Here is a 15,227-nt window from a genome sequence, read left to right as displayed (position 1 = left end):
GCTATTTTTGTAAAATTTTGAAGAAACTTACTATTTTTGGCAAATTTTCGAACAATTGTTAGTAAATTTTTAATCATATCTTTAAAATTAAAAAACGCTCAGACGAAAACAAAATATGCAGAAAAATATGAACACGTTCAAGCAATTTTTTTTTAAATATTAACCCATTTAACCACTTCCTGGCGATTATGTATGTTTAATTACTATTATATGATCTTTTATAGAGAATTTTTAAACTTTAAAAACCAGTAGTTTTAAAGATAATATTGAAAAATTATAACTTGTCTATGAAAAAAAATCCCTCCCCAATGATTAAACATTTAAAAGCTAAAAAAAGAAGTGTTTTAAACTTAAGCTGCTACAACAACATTTGCCTAAAGGGTCCTAATAAATAATAGCAAAATACAACACATAAACATAATAATAAAAAAAGAATAATAAATACAGTGATTAAAACTAAAAGAAAAAAATAAATATTAAAAAAAATACAGCAGCAGTGGTAATAACAAAAATTAAAACAACTCATCAGTAAATACAAACAAAAATAAAACAAAACAAAAAAAGATCTGCTTAAGGCCAACATCATAAAAGTCATCATCATCAGCAGGAGTTTTTTTCAAGAAAAATTGTAAAAAAAAAACACAAAACCCCACCTTATGACACAATGCGCCTGTTTTCCTCACAACACTCCTCGGCAGCAGCAACAGAACATGCAAATGCCATTATAGCCAAAAACAGCATGCAACATGCCATGGATCACGGCAGTAATATCATAGAAAACACACACATAATGCGCAGAGATCTAAGCAAAAATACTCAACAGACAAATGGAAAAATGTATCGTACCTCTTCGTCGGCTTCATCAAAGAGTGGCAGTAATAAAAAACATAAAACCAATAATTTTGAGGCATCAACTCGAGGCAGAGAACGTCATGCTGGTGAACGTCATAATGAAGAATATAAATCAAGGTCGTTGGAACGTTATGCCAAACCACCTCACACTCTGGCGGCTGCAGCAGCAGCTGCCCTTGATCCCCACGATGCTGATGGTGATGATGAAGAGGAAATTTATGCAGCAGCTAGAAGAACTCTCACACCATCACTCTCCACCCAACGCAGACGTCTACTTTCTCCCTTTGTCTCGATGAAAAGACGCAGTCGCAGCAGTATAAGCAGCAGTGGTAGTCGTTCTCATTGTGATTCCCGCGAGGTAAATTTCAATCTTATGCTACCGCCACTAAAACTACCCGGACCCATGCAACACCACATAATGGAACATCAAAAATCCAACTCTAACATAAACTGTCTTAAAAACACCAACAAACACTTGGGCAATTCTGCCAGTTCACAGAGTGGTGATAGTGGTACGGGTGGCACTGAACTTGAACAAGATTGTAGTCGTACCTCGGCAGCGGAGAGTAGTCAACTCAGTTTGAGTTATTCACAATTGAGTAGTGCATCCTCTTCCTCGAGTACTCACAGTCTCTCAAAACAATCTAAAATGAGTCACACACCACGTTCACACTCAAATGTTTCCATACACATTGATGATCATCATAATCAACATATTATACATGATCATGATCGTGATCATCATGATCACAATGACATTGAACTTTTGAATAAGCAACATGTTGTTAATGATTATCAACATGTTGTAGTTGATGCTGATACACTACTACATAGTCGTGATCAAGAATTTCAAAATACCGTAAGAGGAGCGACTGGGGAATGTGTTGGTTCTTTTAACAATAAACTTGTTAGTGTTGATCAACAGCAAGATCAGTCGTCACAACAACTACAACATCCACATTATAGAGATTCTGTTTTTTCTTCAGATGATTTTTATTGTGGCAATATTACATTGGTGGATGACACCTACTCAAATTATGATCCTGAAAATGATGCTGAGCGCATGTTTTTACAAGTGGTGGGCATATTAAGGGACGAAAAGGAGGTAAGATTTTATGCAAAAACGCTTTTATAGTTAAACTTTTAGGAATTGCTAGTGAAGGAGTTAATACTTTTAAATGCCTTCTATAGACTAGACTATAGACAAGACTACAAAATATACTAAAAACTAGACTAAAGACTAGACTTTAGACTAGACTATAGACTAGACTAGACTATAGACTAGACTTTAGACTAGACTATAGACTAGACTATAGACTAGACTATAGACTAGACTATAGACTAGACTATAGACTAGACTATAGACTAGACTATAGACTAGACTATAGACTAGACTATAGACTAGACTATAGACTAGACTATAGACTAGACTATAGACTAGACTATAGACTAGACTATAGACTAGACTATAGACTAGACTATAGACCAGACTGTAGACCAGACTATAGACCAGACTGTAGACCAGACTATAGACTAGACTAGACTATAGACTAGACTTGACTAGACTATAAACTACATTATAGACTAGACTGCGTTCTAGGGTGTGGTAAAAACTAAGGTCTGCCATTTTTCCCCCTTAATAGTTTTATTTTTATTTCAATTCCGCTCTTAGTTTTCTTCCAATTATAAGCCTTGACTCTAAAGTTTTGCTCTATTACCGGCATCATTCACCCCACAAAATGAAAAAAATTCATGAAAATACTTGTTTTTATTACAGATGAAAACATAATAGTAACATTTATCATAAAAAAATAATTGCTTAACTCGAGTGGCTAAAGACAAATAATAAAAAAACTAAAAAAATATTATAATAATATGCAACTTGTCTAGAGCATGTAGCCAACAAAAATAAAAACTAAAAAAAAAATTACATAAATCTACAAGAACATTTAATTTACATTTTAGTATTTTGCTGTTTTCTACATTGTTCTTGAATTCAACGCATTTCCTTATTAAAAAGCACCAGAATGCTGCTTAACTAAAGCAGCGCTTACTTACATTAGTGAAACTATAAAGTTTTCTAGTGTTTATAACTGCAGGCTGTTGCTTAAGATAATAACAACAGTAATATATAGTAAAACAAAAAAAAAACAACAAATAATACAAGTCAAAAAATACCCTATAACGAGAAAATGAGCATTCTACTCAATGTTAAAAACTTTAAAAAGTTTTGCACTAATTAATATACTGTATAACCGCATATAAACATGGCTAAAGTTTTTGGAAAGAGAAAAGAGAAACTTTTTGACTCTTTTCTCCCCCACCCCAGAAATGAAAAAAAAAGAAGTTTTTTCTCTGACTAGATGTAAAAATTCCTTTAAATTATGTTGTAAACTAAAGGCAAAACTAAGCATATGATCCTTTCCCGTCATTTGGCAGGATACACAAATAAGTGTTGCTGCTGCAGCTGCGACGATGTCGCTGTTGGTGGTTAAGTAAATGTAAAAGATATTTACTTTGCTAGTTTTCTCACTTCAACAACTCTTTGTTCTTATTCCCTCTCTTTTGCTCTAAGGTCTATTTGCATTTTATATAATTAGTTGAGCAGTGTCTTTTTAATGTCTCATAGTTGTCTTAGTTTCTATTCTTTTATTTCTTTTCTTTAAATAAAATAGAGTTAAACAAGTGAGGGGGAGAGGGTGTTTTGTTAGGATTATATGATATAAAAAAAGATTTTTAGTTTCTGTAATGAAATGCTTAAATAAAATGACTTTATCTTTAGCAAAGTCTAAGAAAGAAAAAATTGCATTTAGAAATAATTTTTCATAAATATTATTTTAAGGACTGAAAAGCTAGGAAATGAAAAAATAAATTAAAGATAAATTAAAAGGATTTTGCGGCCAGAATGTAAGGAAAATAATTAAAATTATATTACAAGAATAAGAAATAAAACATTAAACCAAAAACTTTTTTTATTTTCTTTTAATTTAAAACATTTTATTTAAGTTATTTCCAAAAAAAGAAAAATATTTCTTTCCTTCAAAGAAAAACTTTGCACAAGTTGTTTTTTAAACCTCTTCAAAAACTAACTAAAATAAAAACTTGCATAAATTTTATATTTGTTTAACATATTAAAAATTCATATATGCAACTTGCTCAGCAACAGCAATAGCAATAGCAATAGCAGTAGTTATTTATTTATGTTAAAGTTACTTTGTTATTTTCTTAACTAATTAGCATTTTTAATGTTTCTGCAACAATCTTAGGTACGTACTAAGTACTAACTAAACCTTTTACTGAAAGTTTAAAAACACAAACAAACAAAAAATCATATTTCACATTTTCAAAAGTATTTCAAACTTGACAACAAAATCTCAATGTTGCAACAACAAGACACACATACATAAATATTTATGAAAAACTACATGCAAAATGCAATAAAGCAGTAAAAATTATTACTTTTATGTTTTTTTGTTTTTCCTTGTGAATGCATGTCCTGCCAGAAGACACATTTAGACAACTATTAACTGAAAGGAAAGTAACTAGAAAAAAAATACAAAAGAAATAGCAAAAAAATATCCTTAATAGTGTAACACAAAAGGTAAAGTGAATAAAGTCTTTGTATGTCTAATTAGTTTCTTAGAAGAAAATATTAAGAAAGAAGGGATTTTTTTACAACAATAACGATGAGAATTTTAAAGGAAATTGTTAAACAGTAATACATGGTAAAAAAAATTTATACAACACCTTTCTTTTAAAAGAGTCTTAAAGTCGTGCTACGCGTTTGTCAGATCTTACAACGTTGTCAGTTAAATGTTCAGAAAATATCTAACAAACGTCTGAACTTAAAATTTTTCTTTTGCAACGATGTCAGAAAAAGCATTACTGACAATATTGCAAAACAGTAAGTTGGCAGTGTTATTAGACATTTTCTGAAAAATTTTACTGACAACGTTGTAAGATTTATACATAGCATTATTTATTGGCAATAACTTTCTAATCGAAACTACAACATAGTTTGTCCTATAATTTCGCCTATAGTCGGTCATATAGTCTGAGCGAAAGTATAGTATGAACCATCAAGTATGCTTTTTATTATAGTCTGTATTCTAGTCGATGCTAGTTAATACATATATACATCAAAACCGAAGAAATGTACCAAAGCCTCCGGTCTGCCAGACTGCTAACCACTAACCTACTAAAGGCCACAATTCTAGTCACTAATATGGAATATAATATAATATAATATAATATAATCTAGTCTATACTCTGACCTATGCTGGACAATATAGTCTGTAGTCTAGACTATAATATAGTCTATATTATGGGCAATATTTTGCACTATAATCTTCAGTATTATCTGGCCTATATTTTTGTTTATAGCTTGACTTATAGTCTTATCAAGCGTCTAGTCTAGTATAGTATTTCCTACACTTTAAACTATATTCTGTTCTGTAATAACTTCTATAGTCTAGTCTATAATCTGTTCCATTAAAGTTATAGTTTACTTTATAGTCTGACCTATTTTCTGCTCTGTAGTATGCACTATCATCTAGTCTGAAGTTCAGACTATAGTCTTATTTGTAGTGTAAACTATAGTATTGAATATACTATAGTTTAGTATAGTCTGTAGTCTAGACTATAGTAGATCCTATAGTCTGCACTATAGTCTTCTCTATTGTCTGGTCTATAGTTTAAATCTTAGTCCTGTAAAAAGTCTAGTCTAGTACAGTCTTTTCTATACTTTGGGCTTGTCTATAATCTCTTTTATAATCCAGTCTATAGTATGGTCTATAATCTTGTCTACAGTTTGGGATATAGTGTTAGTATAGTCCGCTCTACATATAACCTAGTCTAGCGTCTTGTCTATAGCATTGTATATATTCTGGTTTATAATCTTTTCTATATAATCTGGTTCATAATTTCTTTCTATAGTTTGCACTAAAGTTTTGCTATAGTCAGCACCATAGTCTTATCTGTAGTCTTTTGATAGTCTGGTATATAGTCTTGTCTGGACTATAGTATTGTCTAAAGTCTAGACAATAGTATTGTCTTTAGTCTAGTCTAGTCTTGTCTTTAGTCAATAGTCTTGTCTGTAGTCTGTTGTATAGTCTAGACTGGACTAAGTCTTACCTATGGTATAGCTTAAAGTATGAACTATAGTCCAATCTATAGTCTGGATTATAGTCTAGTCTATAGTATGGACTATAGTTTAATCTATTATCGGGACTATGGTCTTTTGTCTGGACTATAGTATAACTAATATGCTGGACAAATAGTTTTGTCTATGGTCCGGACTTTAGTCAATTCAATACTTCATACTATAATCATGCTATAGTCTGGACTATAGTTTTTTTATTGTTTTGTCTATAATCTTGTGTAAATACTCGTCGTGTCAAAAGTACTTAATCATGTCTAAAATCCATTTATAGTGTAGTCTTTAGTCTTGCTAAGAACCTAACCTATAGTCAGTACTATATTCATCTCTATAGTCTACATTATGATCTGGAATATAGTAGAAGTTTTAGATAGTCCGGACTAAAGTCTAACCTATAGTTTGATCTGTAGTCTAGTTTGATCTGTAGTCTAGTTTGATCTATAGTCAAGTGTTTAACAGTATTTTATTAAATCCTATAGTCTGCACTATAGTCTTCTCTATTGTCTGGTCTATAGTTTAAATCTTAGTCCTGTAAAAAGTCTAGTCTAGTACAGTCTTTTCTATACTTTGGGCTTGTCTATAATCTCTTTTATAATCCAGTCTATAGTATGGTCTATAATCTTGTCTACAGTTTGGGATATAGTGTTAGTATAGTCCGCTCTACATATAACCTAGTCTAGCGTCTTGTCTATAGCATTGTATATATTCTGGTTTATAATCTTTTCTATATAATCTGGTTCATAATTTCTTTCTATAGTTTGCACTAAAGTTTTGCTATAGTCAGCACCATAGTCTTATCTGTAGTCTTTTGATAGTCTGGTATATAGTCTTGTCTGGACTATAGTATTGTCTAAAGTCTAGACAATAGTATTGTCTTTAGTCTAGTCTAGTCTTGTCTTTAGTCAATAGTCTTGTCTGTAGTCTGTTGTATAGTCTAGACTGGACTAAGTCTTACCTATGGTATAGCTTAAAGTATGAACTATAGTCCAATCTATAGTCTGGATTATAGTCTAGTCTATAGTATGGACTATAGTTTAATCTATTATCGGGACTATGGTCTTTTGTCTGGACTATAGTATAACTAATATGCTGGACAAATAGTTTTGTCTATGGTCCGGACTTTAGTCAATTCAATACTTCATACTATAATCATGCTATAGTCTGGACTATAGTTTTTTTATTGTTTTGTCTATAATCTTGTGTAAAGACTCGTCGTGTCAAAAGTACTTAATCATGTCTAAAATCCATTTATAGTGTAGTCTTTAGTCTTGCTAAGAACCTAACCTATAGTCAGTACTATATTCATCTCTATAGTCTACATTATGATCTGGAATATAGTAGAAGTTTTAGATAGTCCGGACTAAAGTCTAACCTATAGTTTGATCTGTAGTCTAGTTTGATCTGTAGTCTAGTTTGATCTATAGTCAAGTGTTTAACAGTATTTTATTAAATCCTGTTAAACATTTCGCTTTAATTTTTTCACAAGGCAGTATTTTATTTCAAAAAGCTCTTTTGCTATAACAGCTGTCTCCCTCTTTTCTACCTAATAACTATTATTAAAATATATATTAACTATAACTTTTAACTATGTTGTGTGGTAGCGGTTAATATTACTTATGTAGTCGTCTCTGTTAAGCTTTACTTGTTTGGTGTGTGTGTGTGTGTTTTTTTGTTGTGGTTTCAAATTGCAAGGATTTTCAACTGCTGCCGTAAAATAAAAAGAAGGCTTCTCTATTTTAGGTTTTGGGTTTATTTTTAATTTTTCTGTTGACTCTTGGAAATAAAAAAAAATTCTAATAACTTTATTTTTTAGAGCAACAACAGAGTTGTGTACAGTTGAAGTTGTGAATATTGTGTTTTTGTCTACAAAACCAAAGATAAACCTTGTAAGAGTATTTCTTTCGTATTTTTTTTTTACAACATGTAAAAAAGTTTTTAATAAGCTTTCTATTGCTATATTATTATGTCTGTTGTTTAGAGTTTTACTCAATGTAGATACTTAAATGAAGAAGCAGTGTAGAATTTTACCTGGTTGGTTGGTTGGTTGGGTTGACTGTTTGAATGGGATACCATAAAACTATTTCTGCTGTAGTCTTATCAAGAGGATAAACTTTATGTTTAGTCGTTGCAAATTGTAAACTGCAGAGATAAAACTATAAGGGAGGAGAGGATTTTAGCTGTTTTTACTTATTGTTGCTGTTGTTGTTTTTGAGTATTAAATTCCACAATCTAAATATGTTAGGGGGTGAAGCAGTAGTTGGGCTGAGTTCAGTGAGATGGAAAACATGCATAAAGCTAATAATATTTGTAAGAGTAATCGCTTTATAATGCAAAGTTTAAATGCAAATTGTATACAATTTCCAAATTTAGAAAAAGTCAATATGAATAGTACTTTAAATTGCAATAAGCTGTAAAGGAATTGTTTTTTTTAATCAATCAAATAGGACAATAATAAAATGATAAATTAGTATCACAGTAGTTAGGCTTGAAAAAATCTTTTTTTAATTTTACATTTTTTTAAATAATAATTTAAAAGTTTTTAAAACTATTTTCTTTTTGCTGCATATTCAAATTAAATAATATCCTTTTAAATTTGTAACTTTATATAAATACACACATACATATACATACATATTTTAATTCATTCAATTTATGTTCATCTTCATTTTATTCCAGTCATTCGTTGTTAATTTATCCATTGTTCTCTTATATTCGTATAATTTTGTAAAACATTGAATTACAATGTTTAAGTAAGTGTGTACGCTACACTTGATTTACCAAACATTCAAATATTAAGAACAATTTGTAGAATTAATAGTGAAATGAAGTAGAAATAGCATAGGATTAACTGATCATTGCTTAAAGAACTAATTTTGTTATTGTTAAAAAAAAAGCTTGAAAATTTTGGAACTCAAGAAAGCGTCTTAATTATAAATTTTCGAAAAATGATTTATTTATTTATTTAGGAAAAAGCCCTTAATAGAAAAGCTTTTAGACATTAAACCTTTTAACTAAGAGCTTAAGAACAAAATAATTTCTCTAGAAAGACTTTAAGAAAAAATCTTTTAAAAAAATCTTGCAAAAAAGCTTTTTCATAGAAAAACAATAACAAAAAAGCGAAAAAAATATTAATAGTAGAGAAAAATTCTATAAAAAATCTTTTATATAAAAAAGCTTTCTAAGCTAATTTTTTTCCAAAAAAATGCATTTTCATAGAAAATCAATAACAAAAAAGCGAAAAAAGATATTAATAGGAGAGAAAAATTCTATAAAAAATCTTTTGAAAGTGGCTTTATATAAAAAAGCTTTCTAAGAAAAGTTCACCACAGAAAAACTTTTGTAAAAAAAAACATTAACAAAAATGCAATTCCATAGAAAACATTGTATTTTTCAAAAAAAAAAAACTTTTTTAAAATGCTTTTTTCGTTAAAGCTTTTGCAATAAAACAGTTTATAAATATGTTTTGCGCAAAAAATATTATTAGAAAATATACCATTTTTATAGAAAAGTTTTCTAGGAAAAAAAATACATTTTATAAAAAACGTTTTTAAGATAAAAACCTTTAAACAGAAAGTTTTTTTATTTTTCATAAAAAACTTAAACAAAAAAGTTTTTTTAAATTAAAGCTTTTGCCAAACAAACTTTATAAATATGTTTTGCGTAAGAAATATTATTAAAAATATTCTATAAAAAGGCTTTTAGAAGTAGCTTTTTATAGAAAAGCTTTCTAGGAAAAAAAAAACAAATTTTATAGAAACGTTTTTGCGAAAAAAAAACCTTTAACAAAAAAAAAACAAAAACTCTTTTACGAAAAAAAAACTTTCATAGAAAAAGCTTTTATAAAGATACCTATAAGCTTTGGCGAAAAAATGTCAACAAAAAGCAGCTATTTAAAGGAAAGCTCTCGGAAAAACTATACTTATAAACAACCTCTTCTAAAAAAATGAAGTTTAAGAAACATTTTCGTAATAAACGCTTTTTTATAAAATCTTTCGTAAGCAAACATTTTTATAGAAAAGCTTTTGCAAAAAATTTGTATTTTAGAAAACTTTTGCAATAAAAACGTAATTTATATAGACAAGGTTTTCAGAAAAAGTTTTTTATCTATCAGCAAAAAAATCTTTCTTATAGAATAACTTTGACAAAAAGTTTTTTTTTATAGAAAACGGCATTTTAAAGAAAAACTGTTACGAAAAAAGCTTTTAAGAGAAATTAGTCTACACAATTTTTATGAGAAAATCTATAGCATTTATGGAAAAGCTTCTTTCTTAATGCTTTAATAAAAAATAATCCAGAAATTAGACAACATTTATACAAAATCTTTTGTAAAAAACAGTTTATAAAAAACACTTTTAAAGTAATAAAGCTTTATAATATTTCATGACTGGAAGCAAGAAAAATTAAAGTTTCCCTGCAATTATATTTTACTACAGGCTTTAAAACACAATTCTCATTAACTTTATTTTTTTTTTTCATTATTATTAACAATATTGACAAGCCTTTGTTTGTGCATGCAATTTATCTCGCGTTTTTTTTTACAATAAAACGAAAAAAAAACTTTATTGTTGACATAAGTGTAAAACAAGGATTTTCATAATAAATTTTAAGTATGTATTAAGTGTATAAATACATAAAGAGATGAAAAAGGGGCAGAGGGATTTCCTTACTTAACTCCATAAAAACTACTCTACTTTGGACTTAATTGTGTGTGTGTTTTTTTTTATTTTAAGCTGGAGTTGTAAATTTGTATTGTTGCAAATTGTCTATTTAAACAAAAAAAGACGCATATGAGTAAATAGCATAAGAATTGAGTTACAGTTTTATATGTTTTTTTGTTTGAGCTTTTATACTCCCAGTTATTTTTTTATATAATAAAAAAAGTTGTTGAAATAATATGTAATAAAAAAATATAAAATACAGACTCTGTCAGAGTTTTATTATTAAGTGACAGTTACACAATTGCAACAATGTGTTTATTGTTCTCACAATGGAGTGTGGATGTGTGTTAGTAACCCAGCAGTTTAACGGGGAGTCTAACGCCTTTTTGGTACTTTTTGTAATATGTATATGAAAAAAGCTCTTAAAAACTTTTTATTGGCAATTTTTTATAAAAAAGCTTTTTTAAATAGCTTTTTGTTAAAATATTTTAAAGAGCTTCAAACATTTTTGTTAAAAGTTTTATAAAAAGCTTAAAGGAAAAAGGTTTTTTGCCTTAAATTAAAAAAAAAAAAAAAACTGTTTTGGTAAGATCTTTAAAAAAAGCTGCTGGGTAAAGTCTTTATAAAAAGCTTTTTAGTATATATATTTTTAAAAGGCTTCTTGGTTAATATTTTTTATATAAAAAGCTTTTTATATACATTTAAAAAAGCTTTTATATATAGCTTTATATAACTTGATGAATGATTTTTATAGAAACACATTTTGGGCAAAAGTTTTATATAGTTTTATAAAAAGCATCTTGATAAAAAGCTTTTTGTAAAAGTCTTTATATAAAAAACTTGTCGGTAAAAGTTTTATATAAAAAACTTGTTGGTAAAAGTTTTATATAAAAAGCTTTTTTTTAAAAACTTTAGAAACAAAAAAATCTCTTTTGGTAAAATCTTTATAAAAAGCTGCTAGATAAAGTATTTATTATACTATTTAAAAAAAGCTTTTATATAAACATGTAAAAAGCTTCTTGATAAATAATTTATAGAAAAATAATTATAAAAAAACTTTTTGCTAAACGTTTTTTAGAAAAAGCTATTTGTTAAAAGCTTTAGAAAAAAATGATAAAGCTACATTGGTAAAGTTTATAAAAAGCCTTTATTATATAAAACAGCTTTAGAAAAAAAGCTGTTTTGGTAAAATCTTTATAAAAGAACTTTTTGTTAACGTGTTTATATAAAAAGCTTTTTGGTATATGTTTTATATAAAGAGCTTTTTGTTAAAAGTTTAAGAAAAAATAAAAAAATCTATATAAAAAGCTTCTGGGTAAATTATTTATAAAAAGCTTTTCGGTATATATAGTTTTAACAATCTTCTTGGTTAATGATTTTATAGAAAAAGCTTTTTCTTAACAATTCTACAAAAAAATTAAAGCTTTTTATGAAACAAACCTTTTTGGTAAAAACTTTTTACAATAGCTTAATTCGAATGTCTTGAACTCAATCAGCATCCCAAACTAAGGGGACATTTATTGCTTTAAGCGTTTGTGTGGGCTTATTATTTAATGGACGACTCTATTTGGCACACAATGAAATATGAATTTCCCATTTTTATTTTATTTCTGTAATATTGTAATATAAAATTTATACAATTATGACTTTTTTTCCTGGCATTTAAATTACATGTAAATGTAATAAATTATTGTCAGTTTATGTTTTGTATATTTACTTTGGCACTTCAATAAAAGAAGCGTGCTAGCTGCTGCATCAATAATTTTCAAAAGGCAGAAAGCTAAACGGAGTAGGAGGTGGAACGCAAAAAGTACTTACAACGCCCCTTATAACTATATAACTAAAGGAATGTATGAATGACTGACTGGATGAATGAATGAATGCTATTCATTTAAATTATTGTTGAAATTGTGGCTTTTATGTTTAATCAAGTGTAATTTTATTTAAATTAAGCAATAAACATAATTTAAAATGTTTTTTGACAAAAAACTTCCTCTTTCTATTATTGTTTTAAACATCAAACTATATTTAAAAAATTTGCAAACTGTGTATTTAAAACGTGGACTTATACTAAGTTTTTATTTATACTAATTTAACCAAAACTAATATTTTCTCTAACTTTTTCCTATTCCCTACAGAAAATGCGTCAATTCCAAAAAGTCTTGGAAGATTTAAGTTCTCGCGTAGCCTCAGCTGAAGCTACTACAAATTCCTGGGTTGTACCACCCACTAGTTCGGAAGCCAGTGAACAATTACAACATCTACAACGTCTCAGAGATAAAATGACTACTGCGGGTGCTTTGTTAGATGATTGCAACGAACAGCAGTCATTCTTCACCGCCAATCAGGTGTTGGTGCCAGCTAATTGTCTATCCAAATTGGAAGATTTGAATACTAGGTAGGAGCATGTTTTGTTTTTATAACAAATTAGATTTTATTTAAAAGTACTTTTTTATTTTTATTTCATTTTTGCAATTAGAATGAAACTCTTACAAATTGCTATGGATGAAAGACAAAAAGTTTTGTTAAATGCTGGCGGCAATCAATCTTTGGAGAATGGTGAAGATGGTCGTTGTACTTCGAATAGTGGCACAATTGGCCCAATACCAAATCTAGGACAAAGTGTTAAACCACCATGGGAGAGAGCTACAACAGCAGCCAATGTGCCTTATTATATAGAGTAAGTAACTATTTATGAAAATCTTTTCTGGACAATAATTAAAGGCAGCTTCTTCTAAAAAGTTTCTTATAGAAAGCTTTCCTTAAAAGCTTATTATAGAACTCTTTTCTTCAAAAGTTTCTTATAGAAAGCTTTTCTAAATATTTTCTTATTGAAATTTTTTAGTGAAAAGCTTCTTATAGAAAGCTTACAGAAAGTTTTTACGGAAAAGCTTCTTATTGAAAACTTTTCTTAAAAAGCTTCTTATAAAAAACCTTTAATGTGTATTAGTGCAGATATTTTAAAAAATCTTTAAAAGAAAATCATTGAAAAAATCTTTCAAAAAGCTTCTTATAGAAAGTTTTTCCTAAAAAGCTTCTTATAGAAAGCTTTTTCAAAAGGCTTCTTATAAAACACTTTAAATATGTATTAGTAATGACATTTTAAAAAATCTTTAAGGAAAACCTTTAAGAATCCTCTTACAAAAAATTCTTTTCTAAAAAGCTTCTTATAAAAAGCTTTTCCTAATAAGGTTCTTAAAAAATTACCTCCATCTCTAACATACATATATCCCTACCTTCTTCCAGCCATGAACGTGAAACCACCCACTGGGATCATCCCGATATGATCGAACTAATGAAAAGTTTAGCCGATCTTAACGAAATACGCTTTTCAGCCTATCGTACTGCCATGAAATTGAGATCTGTACAAAAATCTTTAGGTCTAGATCGCATTCCTATGTCGGCAGCTATAGAATCATTCGATAATCATGGTTTAAGGGCACAAAATGATAAACTAATCGATATACCCGATATGACCACCGTTTTACATTCACTCTATGTGACTTTGGATAAAATCGATTTGACAAAATCATTGGATCTAGCGATTAATTGGATATTGAATGTATATGATTCACAGCGCACCGGACAGATAAGAGTATTGAGTTTTAAGGTGAGTACTAATTGTTTACAATTTTTCACAAAATCATTATTAATAATTTTTGGTTATTATTTAGGTTGGTTTGGTTTTATTATGTCGCGGCCATTTAGAGGAAAAATATCGTTATTTATTCCGTTTGGTAGCGGATCCAGAACGTAAAGTTGATCAAAGAAAATTGGGACTGTTGTTACATGATTGTATACAGGTAAGTTTTGATTGATTTTCTATTGCATATTAATATTTAATTGTTTCTATTTTTCTTTGTTTTAAGGTTCCGCGTCAATTGGGTGAGGTGGCAGCTTTTGGTGGTTCCAATATTGAACCTTCAGTACGTTCCTGCTTAGAGAGAGCTGGTATTTCTCAAGAAGGTAATAAGATAATATAAGAGCAAAAAGCTTTAAAACTTTTTGGACTCTTCTATATTCCTTAATATAAACTAGACTTAAGACTAGAACATACTCTAGATTATAAAGTAGACTATTTATGAGATTATAGAGTATAGACTATAGTGTAGGCTAGACTATAGACTAGACTAAAGACTGGACTATACGCTAGACTATAGACTAGTCTGTAGACTAGACTATAGACTAGACTACATAGTATAGGCTAGACTATAGACAAGACTACAGAGTATAGGCTAGACTATAGACCAGCCTATAGACTAGACTATAGGCTAGACTACAGACTAGACTAAAGACTAAACTATAGACTATAAACTAGGCTATAGGCTAGACTATAGACTAGACTATAGGCTAGACTATAGACTAGACTATAGACTAGACTATAGACTAGACTATAGACTAGACTAGACTATAGACTAGATTATACACTAGACTATTGACTAGACCATAGTCTAGACTATAGACTAGACTATAGAGTAGACTATAGACTAGACTATAGACTAGACTATAGAGTAGACTATAGACTAGACTATAGAGTAGACTATAGACTAGACTATAGA

The 15,227-nt window shown here is 28.8% G+C and overlaps 1 protein-coding gene across 1 annotated transcript; it reads left to right on the top strand.

Moving 5' to 3' along the window:
• The first annotated feature begins 201 nt into the window (after nucleotides 1-201).
• Nucleotides 202-14,651, top strand: LOC111687496 (dystrophin-like). The gene is made up of 6 exons (XM_023449940.2): nucleotides 202-1,957; nucleotides 12,807-13,066; nucleotides 13,148-13,348; nucleotides 13,915-14,278; nucleotides 14,343-14,471; nucleotides 14,538-14,651. The coding sequence occupies exons 1-6, from the start codon at nucleotides 665-667 to the stop codon at nucleotides 14,649-14,651; spliced, it is 2,361 nt and encodes a 786-aa protein (XP_023305708.2). The 5' UTR covers nucleotides 202-664.
• The last annotated feature ends 576 nt before the right edge of the window (nucleotides 14,652-15,227 follow it).

Source organism: Lucilia cuprina, chromosome 4 (assembly GCF_022045245.1).
Source record: "Lucilia cuprina isolate Lc7/37 chromosome 4, ASM2204524v1, whole genome shotgun sequence".
Taxonomy (NCBI): domain Eukaryota; kingdom Metazoa; phylum Arthropoda; class Insecta; order Diptera; family Calliphoridae; genus Lucilia; species Lucilia cuprina.
Note: the sequence above shows the minus strand (reverse complement) of the source record. Positions and strands in the feature narration are given on the sequence as shown.

What these genes read in the sequence shown, in the direction of transcription:
- LOC111687496 (XM_023449940.2), top strand. Translation starts at nt 665, where the DNA reads ATGCGCCTGTTTTCCTCACAACACTCCTCGGCAGCAGCAACAGAACAT. An exon ending in TTGGAAGATTTGAATACTAG is followed by an intron (nt 13,067 to 13,147) that starts GTAGGAGCATGT and finishes TTTTGCAATTAG; the next exon opens with AATGAAACTCTTACAAATTG. An exon ending in AATGTGCCTTATTATATAGA is followed by an intron (nt 13,349 to 13,914) that starts GTAAGTAACTAT and finishes ACCTTCTTCCAG; the next exon opens with CCATGAACGTGAAACCACCC.